This window comes from Maniola hyperantus, chromosome 8 (genome assembly GCF_902806685.2).
Source record: "Maniola hyperantus chromosome 8, iAphHyp1.2, whole genome shotgun sequence".
Lineage (NCBI taxonomy): Eukaryota > Metazoa > Arthropoda > Insecta > Lepidoptera > Nymphalidae > Maniola > Maniola hyperantus.
In genome coordinates, this window is record NC_048543.1 from 7,574,565 (window position 1) to 7,590,567 (window position 16,003).

The window sequence follows — 16,003 nt, forward strand, 5'->3', positions numbered from 1 at the left end:
TTATGCACATTTACAAATCCTGTACATAAAAAGCAAATGAACATGGCTAATAGACGTGTTCGTTTGTAAAATTTGTGTGCGCATGTGCGCAATTCATGCATGCGCCATGCATGCGCCAATTTCAAACTTGAAGCAAAGTCATTAATTGTCAAGTCACTTGTCAGAGATAAAGGACGCTCGCACAAAACCAAAACCAATTTTACTAGTTGCAAGTTGCAACAAACACGGCCGACAGTGTAAAACAAAGTTGTAAAAAAAACCTCAATGCTTATTGTACAATCGTCTAACAAAATATTTATTTTATGGATTTATTAAATTTCTTGTGTTGAATGCAACATGCAACATGTAACATGCATTCAACAGGCGCTTAAATTATCATTTTTAAATTTTTTTTGCAGGCCATTGATCTTTTACAATTTTTGTGCCATTTATTTCCATTGAGCTTCCGTTTAACACGTTTACAATGTTACCCGTGACTAAGAAATCAGGGTAAAACAAAAATGGTAAGGGGAAACACTGACAGATTCATGTTTGTTTGTTAACAATTTTTTTTTTCTCTTCTCTTTCCACGAACGATCGTCAAACTTAGCAGTTCAGCAGTTGGCAAAGTTGGTAAGTAAATTTAATTGTTTAGTTAATATTTAAACAGCAATTTTATTACAAATATTAATATTAATGCTTGCGAATTATTTATAGGATTATTTTGTTGTTTCAGCCTTCTTCAAATGTAATAACTTGCGTTTGTTGTAAAAGTAACGTGCACCTCGTCGGCCATTTTAAAATAACAAACCTACTAGATCAAAATTAAATCTCTCTTGCAAACGATCTCATAACTTTTATGCCGAAATTAATGATTTGATTATACTTGTTGTAACTGTAGGTAAATAATTAACTTAGTTGTTTGCGTTTCAAAATATACGACCGCCATATTTGTATTGGTTGAAACATGGGCTTTTCTTACTATTCTATTTAGTGCTGCAATGCTCAGTAAAATATACTGACTCACCTAAATCTAGTGCTGAAAATTTACTGTTGCTGTAAAGACAATTTCGGTTTGGTTGAGTTTTAAAAAATCAAAATATACCATCGCCATATTATAGTTGAAACGGGTTAAACTTTTCTTGCAAGATGGTTTTGCAGTTCCCTCTAATGCTTTAACTGTAAATCATATACCTTATCAAGCGAAAATTTATTGTTTGCTGGTTTGCTGTTTGTATGGGGTACCTACCTAGCGAGCGAAATAAGCACTTCTATCGAAAAAAAACCGTTGACTTGGACCTACGTAGTATGTATTTATCGATTTATTGACCTAGTAATATGAAGGGTTAGGGTCTGGTCAGATTCAAACTTTCGCTAGCTAGAGGTAAGAGCACAAACCTACACAGACGCATCGCCACCTCTCGCCCAGCAGTCGTCTTACGTTAAACTTTTGTATCTTCGTTGAACCACTTGGTATTATGTAAATATGATTAAAATGTAAACAAAAACAGTTTACTGAAATGCTATTTATATAATCAAATTTTGTTTGTGACTTAGTGAGAAAAAATGTCTGATCGTGGAAGAGGTCGGTCACGTGGACGTGCAGGAAGAGGAGAAGGCACTGCACAACCACCAAGACGTCCGGGGGAACAGGGGCCTTCTCAGCCCCAGCAGCAACAAGCTGGTCCGTCAGGACCACGACCCCAGCCTCCATCAGCATGGGGTCCGCCGTCCAGTGCTCCTCCTGTAAGAGCAACCGTACCGACAGCACTTGGTCGAGCGTCTCACAGAACGACTGCCATTCCGAGCCACCCCGGAGATGTGGAACCTGTACAAGAACAAATTAAAACGATGGCTATTGGTATGTCAATTACTTTTCATACAAGGTTCCAATTGTCTTGAAAAAGCTTCTTATGAGTTTGACTTCTTCAGATATTGTCACTAGCTTATGCCCGCGACTTCGTCCATGTGGACTAAACAAATTTTAAACTTATAATTGGTAAATTATGGGGTTGGTGCCAATGAGGTGCCATTGTAGTCTCATAAAAATATGAAGTCTAGACTAGACGATTCGCGCAGCTAAAGCTAATTGACACCGGCATCAAAAAGTATTATTATGGAATTATATTAACTCTTGTATACATAATATATTCGGTAATAAATTAAATTATTTTTTAATTTTTAGTGTTTGTGTATTGAAGTCTTTTTATTTTTTTTGTAAAAAAAATTTTTTACATTTATTATTTGGAATGATGTAACATAGTTCTGAATTAATTGAAATACAGTAAATAAGTAATAACATTCAAAATACCTTTAAAATCAACAATATTTTAAAAAAGGAGAGTAGTCAGTCAAAAACTAAATACCTATTAAAAATTAATAGGATAAAAGATCCACAAAAAAAAGAAACGGATACGGATCTCTTTGCTCCCGCGGATATCTGCGGATACGGATACCCGGAACATCACTAGTCATAATAAACAACAGTAACATATCCCTTGATGTCCCATGCAGGTCCTTCGCCAGCTGCAGGTGACGCCGGGGCGGTGGTTGGACGCGGAGCCCGCCGTGGAGGAGGAAGGGTACTGCCAGAACAAACTATGATTATGCGTACAAGACCTGCCACTGTGACTTCTAAAAAAGGTGAGTTGAATGACTTATGTATTCGACCCATATTTATGTTCACAATTGGGTATTTGTCTACTTTTGAATTTGATAAATATTATTACTTTTGTGTGTTGTGTTTTGTCATGTTTGCTTATTTCATATTATTTCTAAAGACTTCTGACCTTCGCTAAGTGCGGTCACCACAACATGTCTTCTTCTTCCCTCCTATCCTTTACAGGGAAATTATAATTAGTTTAAGCTACAAAATATTCATAATTCGAGCTGATTTTGACCACATGGGATTCTGATTTCTGAAGCCCCATAGTTTTTAGGGTTCTGTACCTCAAGGAAAAAAAGGAACCCTTATAGGATAACTTCAGTTAAGATGTTCAAGTTAGGACAAGATTTTATGAACAAATGTTGTTATAATTCTATTTTTAAGCATTTTGTAACAGTAGTCAGTTAGGTGGACGCCAACAGGGGGCTGTCTGGTATTAGGATCCACAACCCTATATAAGGTAGTAAAAAATGTATATTATTCTTCTAGGTTCTTTTGGAGTACCCCTCAACTTGAGTGCCAACTACTTCACAGTAAAGACAACACCCCAGTGGTCACTCTACCAGTACCACGTGGATATTACGCCTGAGGAGGACCGCACTTTTATTCGTAAAGCTCTAATGCGAGTACACCAAAAAACATTTGGCGGGTAAGCAGTCGATAACTATACTAAATCATTTATCATTTTGTTCTTAATTACACACAGTATGACTCAAAAGAGAATATTGTATTAAATTATTATTTCCATTTCAGCTATCTATTTGATGGTACTGTGCTGTACACAGTCAAAAAACTGCATCCAGATCCACTGGAATTATACTCTGACCGCAAAAATGACGGAGAACGAATGCGTATAATGATAAAGGTTTGTTTATCATTATCAGTATATTGTGTATCTATTTATAACTAACTGATTACCGCAAGCAATTTCGTCTGCGTGAAAGGTTTTTTAAGGATCTCATTGGAATTTTGCAATTTCCTTTAGTTTGGTCATACATTATATTTTTTTTTAAAGATACATTACATAACAGGTCGAAATGGCAACCGAGGTATGAGGCGGGGGACTCCCCGCACACCCCTGCTGTCCCACCCTGTGTTAGTGCGTGGTTTGTATAGGTTTGCGTGGCTTCCACATCCCGATTGCCATCTCGATCTGTCGCGTACTATACATGCATATCAATATAATAATTAAATTCCCAAGTATTGGCCTTACCTTTCCAAGTTTCTAAGTCATCGTTTTGTCTAAATAAAGAGTTCCTTTCACATAAAATTATTGTTAAAAATATACGGGAAAAGAGATCTTATTAACTCTAAATTTTGTTTCAGCTCACATGTCAAGTTAGTCCTGGTGATTACCATTATCTTCAAGTATTCAACATTCTGATCAGAAAATGCTTCAGCCTGCTTAATTTGACCCTGATGGGTAGGGACTTTTTTGACTCCAATGCAAAGGTATTTATTATTTATATTATATCAATAATAGGTACATACATATTTAATTACAGTCAACAAATTATGCTATCAAATATAAATTTATAATCTAACATTGTACCCATATTTCAGATTGATATTCCAGAGTATAAACTGCAAATATGGCCTGGATACAAGGCCACCATCAATCAGTACGAAGACAGGTTGTTGATGGTGACTGAAATTGCCCACAAAGTAAGTATTTTGATTAACAATTAAACATACGAGAAATGAGAAACATATTATGTTTCTCAGCATTACCTCGAATTATAAATTATTTATTTGATATTGATTTCGTACCTCTATTGTACATTGATGAAGTTCTGTCTCTTTGTACATTGATACTGATGACTATGTCAAAAACCTTTCCACAAGCCCTGATAGCAACGACAGAGTTTCTTTGCAATCAGATGAATGATATAGGAATGCATACAGGACAAAATTTTTGTTATAAATAGAATAGCTGTAGTCCGCGACTTCGTCCGCGTGGAATTAGGTTTTTTAAAAATCCTGTGGAAACTGTTTGATTTTCCGGGATTAAAAATAGCCTATCTCACTCTCGAGGTCTTTATCTATATTCTATACCCATGCAAAAAATCACGTCAATCCGTTGCGACGGTATTGAAGGACAAATCAACAAACAAACAAACACTTTCGCATTTATAATATTATAAATATGTAGATGGAAATGGCTGTGCTGCAATAGTAAATTGTTTCAGGTGTTACGGCTGGATACGGTGTTGCAAATGCTGCGTGAGTATAGCAACTCAAAAGGAGGTGATTACAAAAGGATTTTCACAGAAGATATTGCTTCCAAAATTGTGATGACAGACTATAATAAAAAGACTTATAGAATTGACGACATTTCTTGGAAAGATAGTCCTTTATCCACTTTCAAAATGAGAGAAGAAACTGTTACTTACATGGACTATTATAAGAAAGTAAGATAATAATATTCAGTACATTTAGTATATTTATAGCTAAGAGATATACAGTACGCGGCCGAAAGTAATGTACATCGACCTTTAGAAGGAGATAACAGATTCGTAGAGCACTGTCTCGGTCGTTGAGACCGACAAAACGAATGTCTTTCTAAATGCCGATGTGCATTACTTTCGCCCGTGTACTGTACTTGGGTTAGACTGTCTTGACAGCTGCCTTATAAATTTTAATTTATTTTTCCATGAAAACCAACTGCTTTTTGTACCACCACAATCTTTTTATTTATTTATTTTAATTCTAACATTAATATTTTTTTTAGAAATATAACATCCAAATCACGGATACTAAACAACCTCTACTGATTTCTCGCTCAAAACCTCGTGACATCCGTGCTGGCATGCCCGAGCTGGTGTACCTAGTGCCGGAGCTGTGTCGTCAGACAGGTCTTTCAGATAACATGAGAGCCGATTTCCAACTAATGCGCAGCTTGGACGTCCATACTAAGATCGGGCCCAGCATCCGAATTCAAAAACTGCAAAATTTTAACCGGAGATTAACGCAAACAAAAGAAGTAGTAGAAGTAAGTTTACTCTCAATTCTCAAACCATCTCTAGTCTTTGCTTTCAGCTCATGCAGTTTGTATGTCCATATTAAGATCGGGCCCAGTATTCGTATAAAGAACTGAACTTCAATCAGAGACTTACACGAACAAAGTAAGTAGTAGTGGTAAGTTTACTCTCAAGTCTTGACTGACTACCTTTCAGCTCATGCAGAGTTTGGATGTCCATATTAAGATCAGGCCCAGTATTTGTATAAAGAACTGAACTTCAATCAAAGACTTACACGAACAAAGTAAGTAGTAGTGGTAAGTTTACTCTCAAGTCTTGACTGACTACCTTTCAGCAGTTTGGATGTCCAAGAAGGCAGACATGTGGCATTGTCAATGGTTTCATACATTTGGTATGGTTAGAGAGAGACGCCACTCCACTATAATGTCTCTAATCATACTCCTATTACACCTCTTGCCTCCTGTCCCCATTTCCTTTTTCGTTTTTTAGGGTTCCGTATAGGGTTCATGATTTCTCGAGCTTATCAATTTCTCGGGTCTCGAGAATTCTCGAGGCTAATTTCTCGGGTCTTCTCGGGTTGTCGAGAAATTTACATTTACGTACGGATTTGCATATTCTTCGGTTCCAATAATGCGATTAATCAACAAATTCAGTGGTTTCCTCTCAAGTAAAAGTACCAAAATAATTATAAGACTTTTATTGACAGTCTTCAACATAATTAGCTTCTTTTTCTTAAAGAAAACTAAAAAATAAGCTATTCTGACATTTGTGACTTATACATATATACAATTACAGCACAAGCACAGCATTAAAAAGAAAAAAAAACAACTTAAAACTTCTAGCTTCTTTCTTTTAAACAAAACAAACAATAAACAAAAATTTCAACATGAAAACGTTAACCTTATCCTAACTTATAATTAAATTACAATCACAGCACCATTTTTGGCATGTTAATTAGAAAAAAAAATCAAATGAAATTTTTGCATTTAAAACAAACGGCAAACGCAAATCGTTTTATTTTATAATTTCATAGACTCAAATATGATTTCTCGAGTGCTCGAGTTTTCTCGAGCTTGATTTCCCGGGAACAAAGCCCAACGATTTCCCGGGAATTCTCGGCTCGAGAATTCCCGGGAATGAACCCTAGTTCCGTACCTCAAAAGAAAAAACGGAACCCTTATAGGATCACTTTGTTGTCTGTCTGTCTGTCTGTCTGTCAAGAAACCTACAGGGTACTTCCCGTTGACCTAGAATCATGAAATTTGGCAGGTAGGTAGATCTTATAGCTGGCTTTAGGGGAAAAATCTGAAAACTGAATTTGTGGTCACATCACACAAAAAAATTAAGATAACTATATCAAGTGGGGTATCATATGAAAGGGCTTTATCTGTGCATTCTAAAACAGATTTTATTTATTTTTATGCATCGTAATTTTTGAATTATCGTGCAAAATGTCGAAAAAATACCACTGTAATACGGAACCCTCGGTGCGCGAACCTGTTTCGCACTTGGCCGTTTTTTCTATCTAGTTTCTCATCGCAAGCTGTGGCAATCGCTAAGTTGGTCTACAAAATAGCATTAATGTTTCTTTCTTTTTGTGTAGTTTTAAGTTTATTATTTGTAACCTGTTGATTGTTCTTAAAAATAAATACTGATTGTATGAAACCGATATGCTTCTGGTGCACCATGTCACGTAATAATATGTTTCCGCCTTGGCCAGCATTCATATACAGAAGCTGCTGAGACCTGCAACACACAAAGGAAGTAGTAGTATGTTACTCTCAAACCCTCTATACCCGTACTCATGCAACAGTGAAGATCTGTATTCTGTATACAAAGCTCAAGCTGCTTAAATTCAATCAGACACAAACAAGGAAGTAGTAGAATTAAGTTTACAACCCTCTAGTTTGAGTTAACTGACTACCTATGTATATATAGAAAGCAAACAGATGAGTATAATACTGGAATGACTTATTAATTTACAACAACTGTTTAATTGAAGTATTTATTGTTATGTATTGAAAATTTCAATGAAACAATGTAATGAAAACCAGCCAAGTGCTAGTCGTGCGTCGCTCTTTTAGGGTTCCGTACATAATTAGGAACAACATTATTATTTTGGGTGTATGAAATATGTATTTCATTTCAGAGCTAGACTCCGTTTTTGGGTATGGAAACCTAAAAGATAAGATAGTGGTAGTGTAGTGTTTCTAAACAATTTCTTAATTTCAGGAACTGGCGAGTTGGTCCATGAAATTGGACAATGAATTGGTAAGATTCAAAGGACGACAGCTACCCGCGGAGAATATAATTCAGGGTGGCAACCATAAATACCCAGCCGGAGACACTAATGAAGGCTGGACCCGAGACATGAGGTAACTGTTATGCTAAGTGTGCTCAAGCAGCTTGTTAGCAACTGCATAATACTTACAATCTTCCTTGCATTGTTGTATAATATGAAATCACTTCAGTCAGTCAACAATAACTGCTTGAGCAGTTGACAGTGTCTGCTCGAACTGTCTGTGTATGTGGTTCCATGAACAACTAATCATGATCAACCCATTACCTGCTCACCACAAAGCACAGGTCGCCTCTCAGAGTGAGAAGGATTTTGGCCATAGTCTACCATGCTGGCCAAGTGCGGATTGGCAGACTTCACACACCTTTGAGAACATTATGGAGAACTCTCAGGCATGCAGGTTTCCTCACGATGTTTTCCTTCACTGTTAAGCAAGTGATATTTTAATTACTTAAAAACGCACATAACTCCGAAAAGTTAAGATATGAATGTCTCTCACAATAGTTTATAACCCTATCATTATGTTAATGGAAAGGGAATCAGTCCGATAAAACTCAACACATAAATTGTTTTCAGGTCGAAAAATTTATACACCCTCGCCCAACTACCCTCATGGGTCGTTATAACACCAGAACGTCAACGACGAGACACAGAAAGTTTTGTTGATTTAATAATGAAAACTGGCAGTGGAGTTGGTTTCCGAATGCCAAGGCCAGAAATCGGTAAGTTTATTGTGACTAACAAATTCACTGACTGATTCACCACCACGAAATTTCATTAATAAAATGTTTTCAGTTACAATTCAACGAGATGGCCTAATGGATTATGCAAATATGTGCGAAAATGTGATTGCCAGAAAGAACCCAGCACTGTTGCTGGTTACCCTGCAAAGGAATTACCCAGACAAGTACGACATTTATTTATTTTATTTTGTGATGACTAAAGCTTTACTGTGTTGTGGGCTTGGTGCAACAAAAGAGTTGTGATACACTATATGTTAATAAAAACCCACAATATACCCACGTACAACTAGAGGATGCCCGCGACTTCTGCGTGGATTTAGGTTTTTAAAAATCCTGTGGGAACTCTTTGATTTTAAAAAGTTGCCTATGTTGTTGTTGTTCTTGGGATGTAAGCTAGCTCTGTACCAAATTTCATCGAAATCGGTTAAACTATTGGGCCGTGAGAAGCTAGCAGACAGACATTTTCGCATTTATAATATTAGTATGGAATAAAAAGTAAACGTAAACTTCAACTGAATAAGAACACACCGCCCCTTACAGCTATTTCAAACCGACCATTATCTGTTACAACCTAATCAACACTTCTAACCTACAGTAACCATATTTATGAATCACATTTATCTATGCAAATTAGAATGATAAAAAAGTGCGGAAATCAGGCCAGAGAGAATAAGAAATTCACTCTCACTGCGCGCTCAATTGCTATTTGGTCAATCGTTGTTCGTTGAGATTAAGAACCATTAATTTGATAAAACATTTTTTCTCTTCATTTAGGTATGGCGCCATCAAGAAAAAATGCACAGTGGACCGCGCAGTGCCCACTCAAGTTGTGTGTGGTCGAAATATGACTAGCAAGTCTGCTATGTCGATAGCAACAAAAGTAGCAATCCAGATTAATTGCAAGGTAAGCAAAACCTTTAACAACAGGCAAGTTTCGTTTAAAAACTTGTCAAGTGCAAGTCAGGTTGAATGCCAAAAATGGCCACTGTGTTAAGTTGTAGCTGCCTGTCGTTGAGTCAGGTTGAAAAGAAAGAAAAGACTTTTATTCTCCAAACTACCACACATCACATCTTATAACTAAGAGCTAACTACCCATTAGTTTTTCTTTAGTTTTCTTTATAAACGTGCGTCTATGTATTAATAGTTGTGATTTCTGCCACGCCCATCTTTGAAGCAGTTTGATTTGACCGCAAGTGGTTATGTTTCACAAACGGATGTTGCTATTGCGGCCATTCGACAGCCGCAATTCCGCATCCTGCATTCAACCGGACGGTTGGCCGCAATGCGATGTGTGGGTAAATACAGTGCGTGTGTCCTAAGTCGTCAGGTTTGTTATAGCTCGGTGGTGCACCGTGGACGGTTGAAATCCCGCTGCCCACGCTGATGGTGGTGGGCTACGACGTGTGCCACGACACGCGCAGCAAGGAGAAGAGCTTCGGCGCCTTCGTTGCCACCCTCGACCGCCAGATGACTCAATACTACAGCAGCGTCAACGCGCACACCTCGGGCGAAGAGCTCAGCGCCCACATTGGCTTCAACGTTGCGTGCGCCGTTAAGAAATACCGCGAGAGGAATGGTGAGCACATTCATATATGACGAAATATCATCCCACCAACGTTGTTATAATTCGAATGTTGAATTGAAACACCGTCTTGCGACTATGGACAAACAGAGTGAACTAGAATGGCGACCCCCTGTCTGACACCCTCGAACAATTCCAGGGTTGTCTCAGTCTGTCAGTGTTGGGGACAGTATGCAGACTACTATAAAAGCTAAAAGTTTCATGTATAGTATACATGAAACTTTTAGCTTTTATAAAATAACGAAGGTCTGGCACGCGCTGGCTCTTAGTCCAATACAACTTTAAAAATTATAGGTATCAAAAAATAATACCTAATCTTGTTGCAGGCGTATTACCTGGCCGCATTTTCATTTATCGAGATGGAGTTGGCGATGGACAAATTCCATATGTGCTCAGTCATGAGGTAAGAATAATATGTATTTTCATATTGGAATATGTAGATAGACATTCACACACTTTTCAAGAGTTTACTACCGAATGTTGATTAAGTAACATTAAGTTGACAAACGTTTTTTAAAAAATATATCATAATGAAATAATTTGAATAAATGGTATGCTATGGTTTGGAAAAACAAAGGAATTTTCTGTATTGTATATTATATTTTTAGTCATATTGTCATTTTTCTGCCAGTGTTTGTAGAAAAACACTGAGCGTTTCTCAAACTCTGGCAAAACATATTCTTCACACATCTAATATGCAATGGCGTTTCCATTAAAAACTGTCAACATTATTAAAGAACACTATCATAAATTCGCGCAACCCCAGCAATCAAGCGATTGAAGTAATGTGATAGTGACTCATAACATCTGTGTTACAAGAGGGCTGTATAGAGCGAAGATAAATCTATACTTATATTATTATAAATACGAAAGTGTCTGTCTTCTAGCTCTTCACGGTCCATCCGTTTAATCAATTTTTGTCCTGGAAAGTCCGTTCCCACGAGATTATTCAGAAAACATAATTTCACGTGGACAAGTCATCATCCCAAGTTCCCTTGGTATTAAAAAAACTAGATCCATGCGGACGAAGTCCTGGGCATCATTTAGTATGTTAATATTCATTCATAATAATAGGTGGCTGAAATTAAAGAGAAGGTGACTGAACAATATGGCGGCGCAGAGGTCAAGTTGACGTTCATAATCGTATCGAAGCGCATCAACACGCGAGTATTCATCGACACCGGCCGCTCCGGCGAAAACCCGCGCCCCGGAACCGTCATCGATGACGTCATCACCCTGCCAGAAAGGTCAGTTCAGATAATAATATTGTGATGCCTCAGTGGTTAAGATATCGGCTTTCTGATCAGGGGTCCGGGGATCGATCCCGCGCACTTGCCTTCCTAACTTTTTGGAGTTATGTAATTAAATATCACTTGCTTCAACTGTGAAGGAAAACATCGTGGAAGAAACCTGTGTACCTGAGTTCACCATAATGTCTACCAATCTGCACTTGACCAGCATGGTAAACAATGGCCTAAACACTTTTCATTCTAAAAGACTTACTGTACGATTAGTTTAAAGGATAGTGTGGCTAACTTTCTAAAAACTAAATTAAGTGGTCTAAAAATAATGCTATCCTTTTTCTCAGGAAACATACCCACTATATTTTAGACCTGTCAAATAAATAGCCACATTGGTGCTAATATGGTTGTACAAAATCTCTTTCTCATCTAAATCTATGCAGTAGCCGGTAAGAAATATTGTACATCGACCTTTAGAACGAGATTTCGACTTTGTAGAGCGTTGCCTCTGTCAATCATACCTGTGACGTTTTGTCTGCCTCAACGGCAGAGACAACGTTCTACGAAATCGCTATCTCTCTCTAACTAATATTATGAACAGGTAAAGTTTGTTTGTAGGAAATGATCTCTGGAACTACTGAACCGATTTTGAAAATTCTTTCAGCAGTAGAAAGCTACATTTTTCCTGATTGATATCGGCTATCGGGGTTGTTTTCCATCCGACTCGAACAAAACAGGCCACTCCGCCAAATAGCAAGACATGTTATGTGTTAGCAATCACGATAACATGTCGCAGGAGACCCGGCTAGCTAAGCTAAGCTACCCGTGCGAAACCAGGGTGGGTTGCCAGTTTATAATATTTTTGTTTCAGATACGACTTCTACCTAGTGTCGCAAAATGTTCGCGATGGGACAATTGCGCCCACTTCATACAATGTGATATACGATACATCCGGCTTGGATCCTGATAGGGTAAGTTTTCACGGCCGTAACTTTTTAATTCAGTGCTATTTAACTATTCTATAGGCCAACCGTCTAAATGACGATTCATGAAATAGTTGCGCAGTGTGTGTGGCAGGGGTGATGGTTGACATAACTTGGTTTATTCGTCGAGTTGTGGGTAATACGAAAAAAACCTAAATGAGCTGGCGCATATACAATAGTCGTCTTATGTTTTTACCGTTTTAATGCAAGTGTATCTTCACTACCAAGATCTTAAAGATATATGTATATCTTTTATAAACAGGCTTTTACTTAAAAATTATCTATAAATAATATTTGAAAATAAAACTAACTGATACTTGCAGCAGCGATCAATTCAATATAATAGCTCAAAATGTAGGTTTTCAATGTAACAGGATTTTCACAGCCAGTCTCTTATTGAGAAAATAATCAACGTCTGTGCCAATATTCAACCCTAGGCGTTTTAATAAATGAGAACATGGATTTTACACATTTCGGAAGACACTCTCTTTAATCTGCGACAGGTTAAGATGACAATAATTGGTGTATGAGGTGGGGGGACGCACTGGGTTAACGCGGGCGGTGTGCGGGGCGTTCCATCCCCGATTGCCATTTCGACCTGTCGCCTACTTATAGGAAATTTATTTTCTAGGTATATAAAATACGCAATGCACTTTCAGATCCAGCGCCTGACATACAAGCTGACGCACATGTACTTCAACTGCTCGACGCAGGTGCGCGTGCCGTCCGTTTGCCAGTACGCGCACAAGCTGGCCTTCCTCGCCGCCAACAGCCTGCACGTGGCGCCGCACTATTCGCTCAGCGAGACGCTGTACTTCCTGTAAACAGCTTCGCGTTCACAAGACCCCGTGCACACGGTATTTGCACAGCACGTTCTCTGTACTACGCATTCGGTAAGATTTATTCTGAAATCTTACCGAATGCGTGGTGGGGCCATATATTAAGGCTAAGATCTATAGAGCGTATTTTAACTTTGCTTAGGTTAAAACGAATTCAGTGTATGCGCCTCTACGTATTCGATAAGATTTAACCTGTAAATAGAAACGTGTGGTGTAAATACCGTGTGAAGTAGTTTGAGTTGGCAGATATATTACCTCAGTCATGCGCCATACACGCCCGAATAAGTTTTTTAAAATACCTATTTTTGTGGTGAAATGAACCTTTGGGGTGAAATGAACAATATCACGACCTAGAAATTAAATGATAAAGACTTATTAATTTTGTAAGGTTAGTATGGACGTAAAAATGTCTATAAATGCTTTAACCCAGTATTAAGAGTTGCTTAAACTCGTGCACAAAATCTAGTGCTGAGTTTGTGCTGCAAGAGTCATGACATTCATAGTGTAAGCTTCTCCTGAACACTGGTTTTTAGGTTATAAACTAAAGAACCACCTTTAGAAGTATAGTTTTTTTAAGCACGTTTCGAGTGCATTTATTTTTTCTTAAAAATTTTATTGTTGTCTAGAAACTTATGCATTTGCATTTCCAGTAATGTTGCATAAGTTCCTATAGAATTTAAAAGTAATTGTAATTTTAGTTATTAAAAATATTTTTCAAATAATAGAATGGGTTAACTACTTCAGTTTGGCTAGTCGGTCGATCGACAACAGAAATTCCTATTATTGCCATTAATTTTATATCCAATGATAATGTCCCTAGGGAAAAGACATCTCAAGACCTAGATCTGTCGATGTTCGAAAACTTTGCGTGTTAAAATATTCAGGCTATGTGGATAATTCTGTCGTACAGTCAAGTTGACACGTTCAAATATAGTGCTATCCTATCCTGCACGAAGCGTTTTGAAAGGGATAGCAATACATTTATACCTGTCATTTTAATTTAGTTTAAGAGATTTGTACATCAGAATTAACCACTATATCTAATTAAGCATTATGATTTATGATGCATTTTTTAGTGGTTAAGATAATCTTAAATATGACTTTGTGATATTTCTTTATGTGGTCTATTTTTAATAGATCCTAAAATGTTGTATTTTGTGTCGATTTTTTATAATCGATAAGACGTGTCATATTATTAAGTAACAGCGGGCATAACCTCAATCTTAACTTATTTGTGTGTTTTTGAAGGTCATTTTACTGTCTGATTTTTTATGTGTAGTTTCGTGCGAATTTACGATCGTGAGTCATAAAACTTATATTTCACTATTGATCAAATGGATAGTTTTTTTTTTTGCTAAATACTTCGCAGTTCGCTAACACTGATAAATGATAATTCATTTGTGCATAGTCTTGTAGTGTAAGATCAACTCTATCCAAACCGAATTTAAGCTTACCGAGCCATATTGTAGTTCCGATATTTATATTCTTATCCAAATAAACTTCTCTAAAAAAAAGAAAATTTAATTGCTCTAATGTTTCGATATTTTTTATGATGATAAGTGTAATTTACTAATTGACACAAAAGCACACAAATGTTATAGCTCCTTTTGTCATGATGGGTACTTGTAACGTGTGAAAACATTGGTATATAAATGGCCATAGGAAGTTACTAATTGTTAGATTGGTAGACTTTCGAGTAATATTCAGTGGGTTTCGTTCAATTGACAAAAAAATTGATGACACCTGTGAAATGTGTTGATATTGTGTGCCTGTCAATAGGAGCTATTACAATATTATTTTTTTATAAAAAAGTGAGGCATAACTCCATAAGCGAGTCAGTCTATATATCCTATACATTTTATGTACCTATCAATATGCCCGCAAAATAGTTATATGTAAGTTTGGGACTAACTGAACAAACTGTAAACTACTGGGCCATACTTGTTTCACCTAGACGATGTCTATAAGGGACCTCTCTCACTAAGCGGCCACGACCACGGCCTACAGCTGTGTGCAGGTAAATAAAGATTGCTAGTTACAGCGAAGTGCGCGATGCGTAATGCGCTATAATAATCTACCTAGACGCTGCGGCCACCCATGGTCTTGACCGCGTAGTGAGTAGGTATGTTCCTGAACTACACATTTTGGTCAGTTTTTTGAGCTTGTAAACAGAAACCCCCTACTCATTGTTGATTATTTTAAGAGAGGTAGGTACCTACGATTACTTTTAAGAAATTACTACTTTGTTACTTTGTATTCAATAAAACGTATTTTTTCTATAATCAAATGTTTTATTTTTAAAACCGACATAAATATTAGCGAAAACCGTCCGCTCGTTCCCACTAGTTCAACCTTGAACTAGTTACTTTTTTCCCAGTAGTTCAAACTAAATTATTTTAAGAGTTGAATAAATAGTTGAACTCAGGGGGGAATTTAAAAGAAACTGTATTTATTTATAATGAGATGTGGCTTTTAATCGAACAATAAAAAAAAACCGACTAATAACTACAAACACTAAAAAATACAAAATAATTTATTACCCAATATATTATGTACACAAGAGTTATTGTAGTTCTATAGTAATATTTTTTGGAGCCGGTGCCAGATTAGCCTCACGAACCATCTACCTACTCTTCATATTGTTTTGTGACTCCACATTGGCACCGACTCCATAAAATATTACTATAGAAC

General features: G+C 37.1%; 1 protein-coding gene across 1 annotated transcript; it reads left to right on the forward strand.

Annotated features, from left to right (window-relative positions):
- The first annotated feature begins 562 nt into the window (after positions 1–562).
- aub (aubergine) lies at positions 563–15,599 on the forward strand. Its single transcript, XM_034971434.2, has 18 exons — positions 563–612; positions 1,537–1,840; positions 2,494–2,622; positions 3,134–3,293; positions 3,398–3,509; positions 3,971–4,096; positions 4,208–4,309; positions 4,834–5,055; positions 5,376–5,636; positions 7,858–8,000; positions 8,501–8,646; positions 8,720–8,831; positions 9,442–9,571; positions 10,006–10,243; positions 10,576–10,652; positions 11,324–11,496; positions 12,362–12,461; positions 13,133–15,599. Exons 2-18 carry the CDS (start codon positions 1,546–1,548, stop codon positions 13,295–13,297), a joined length of 2,691 nt encoding a protein of 896 aa, XP_034827325.1. The 5' UTR covers positions 563–612; positions 1,537–1,545; the 3' UTR covers positions 13,298–15,599.
- Positions 15,600–16,003: the final 404 nt, after the last annotated feature.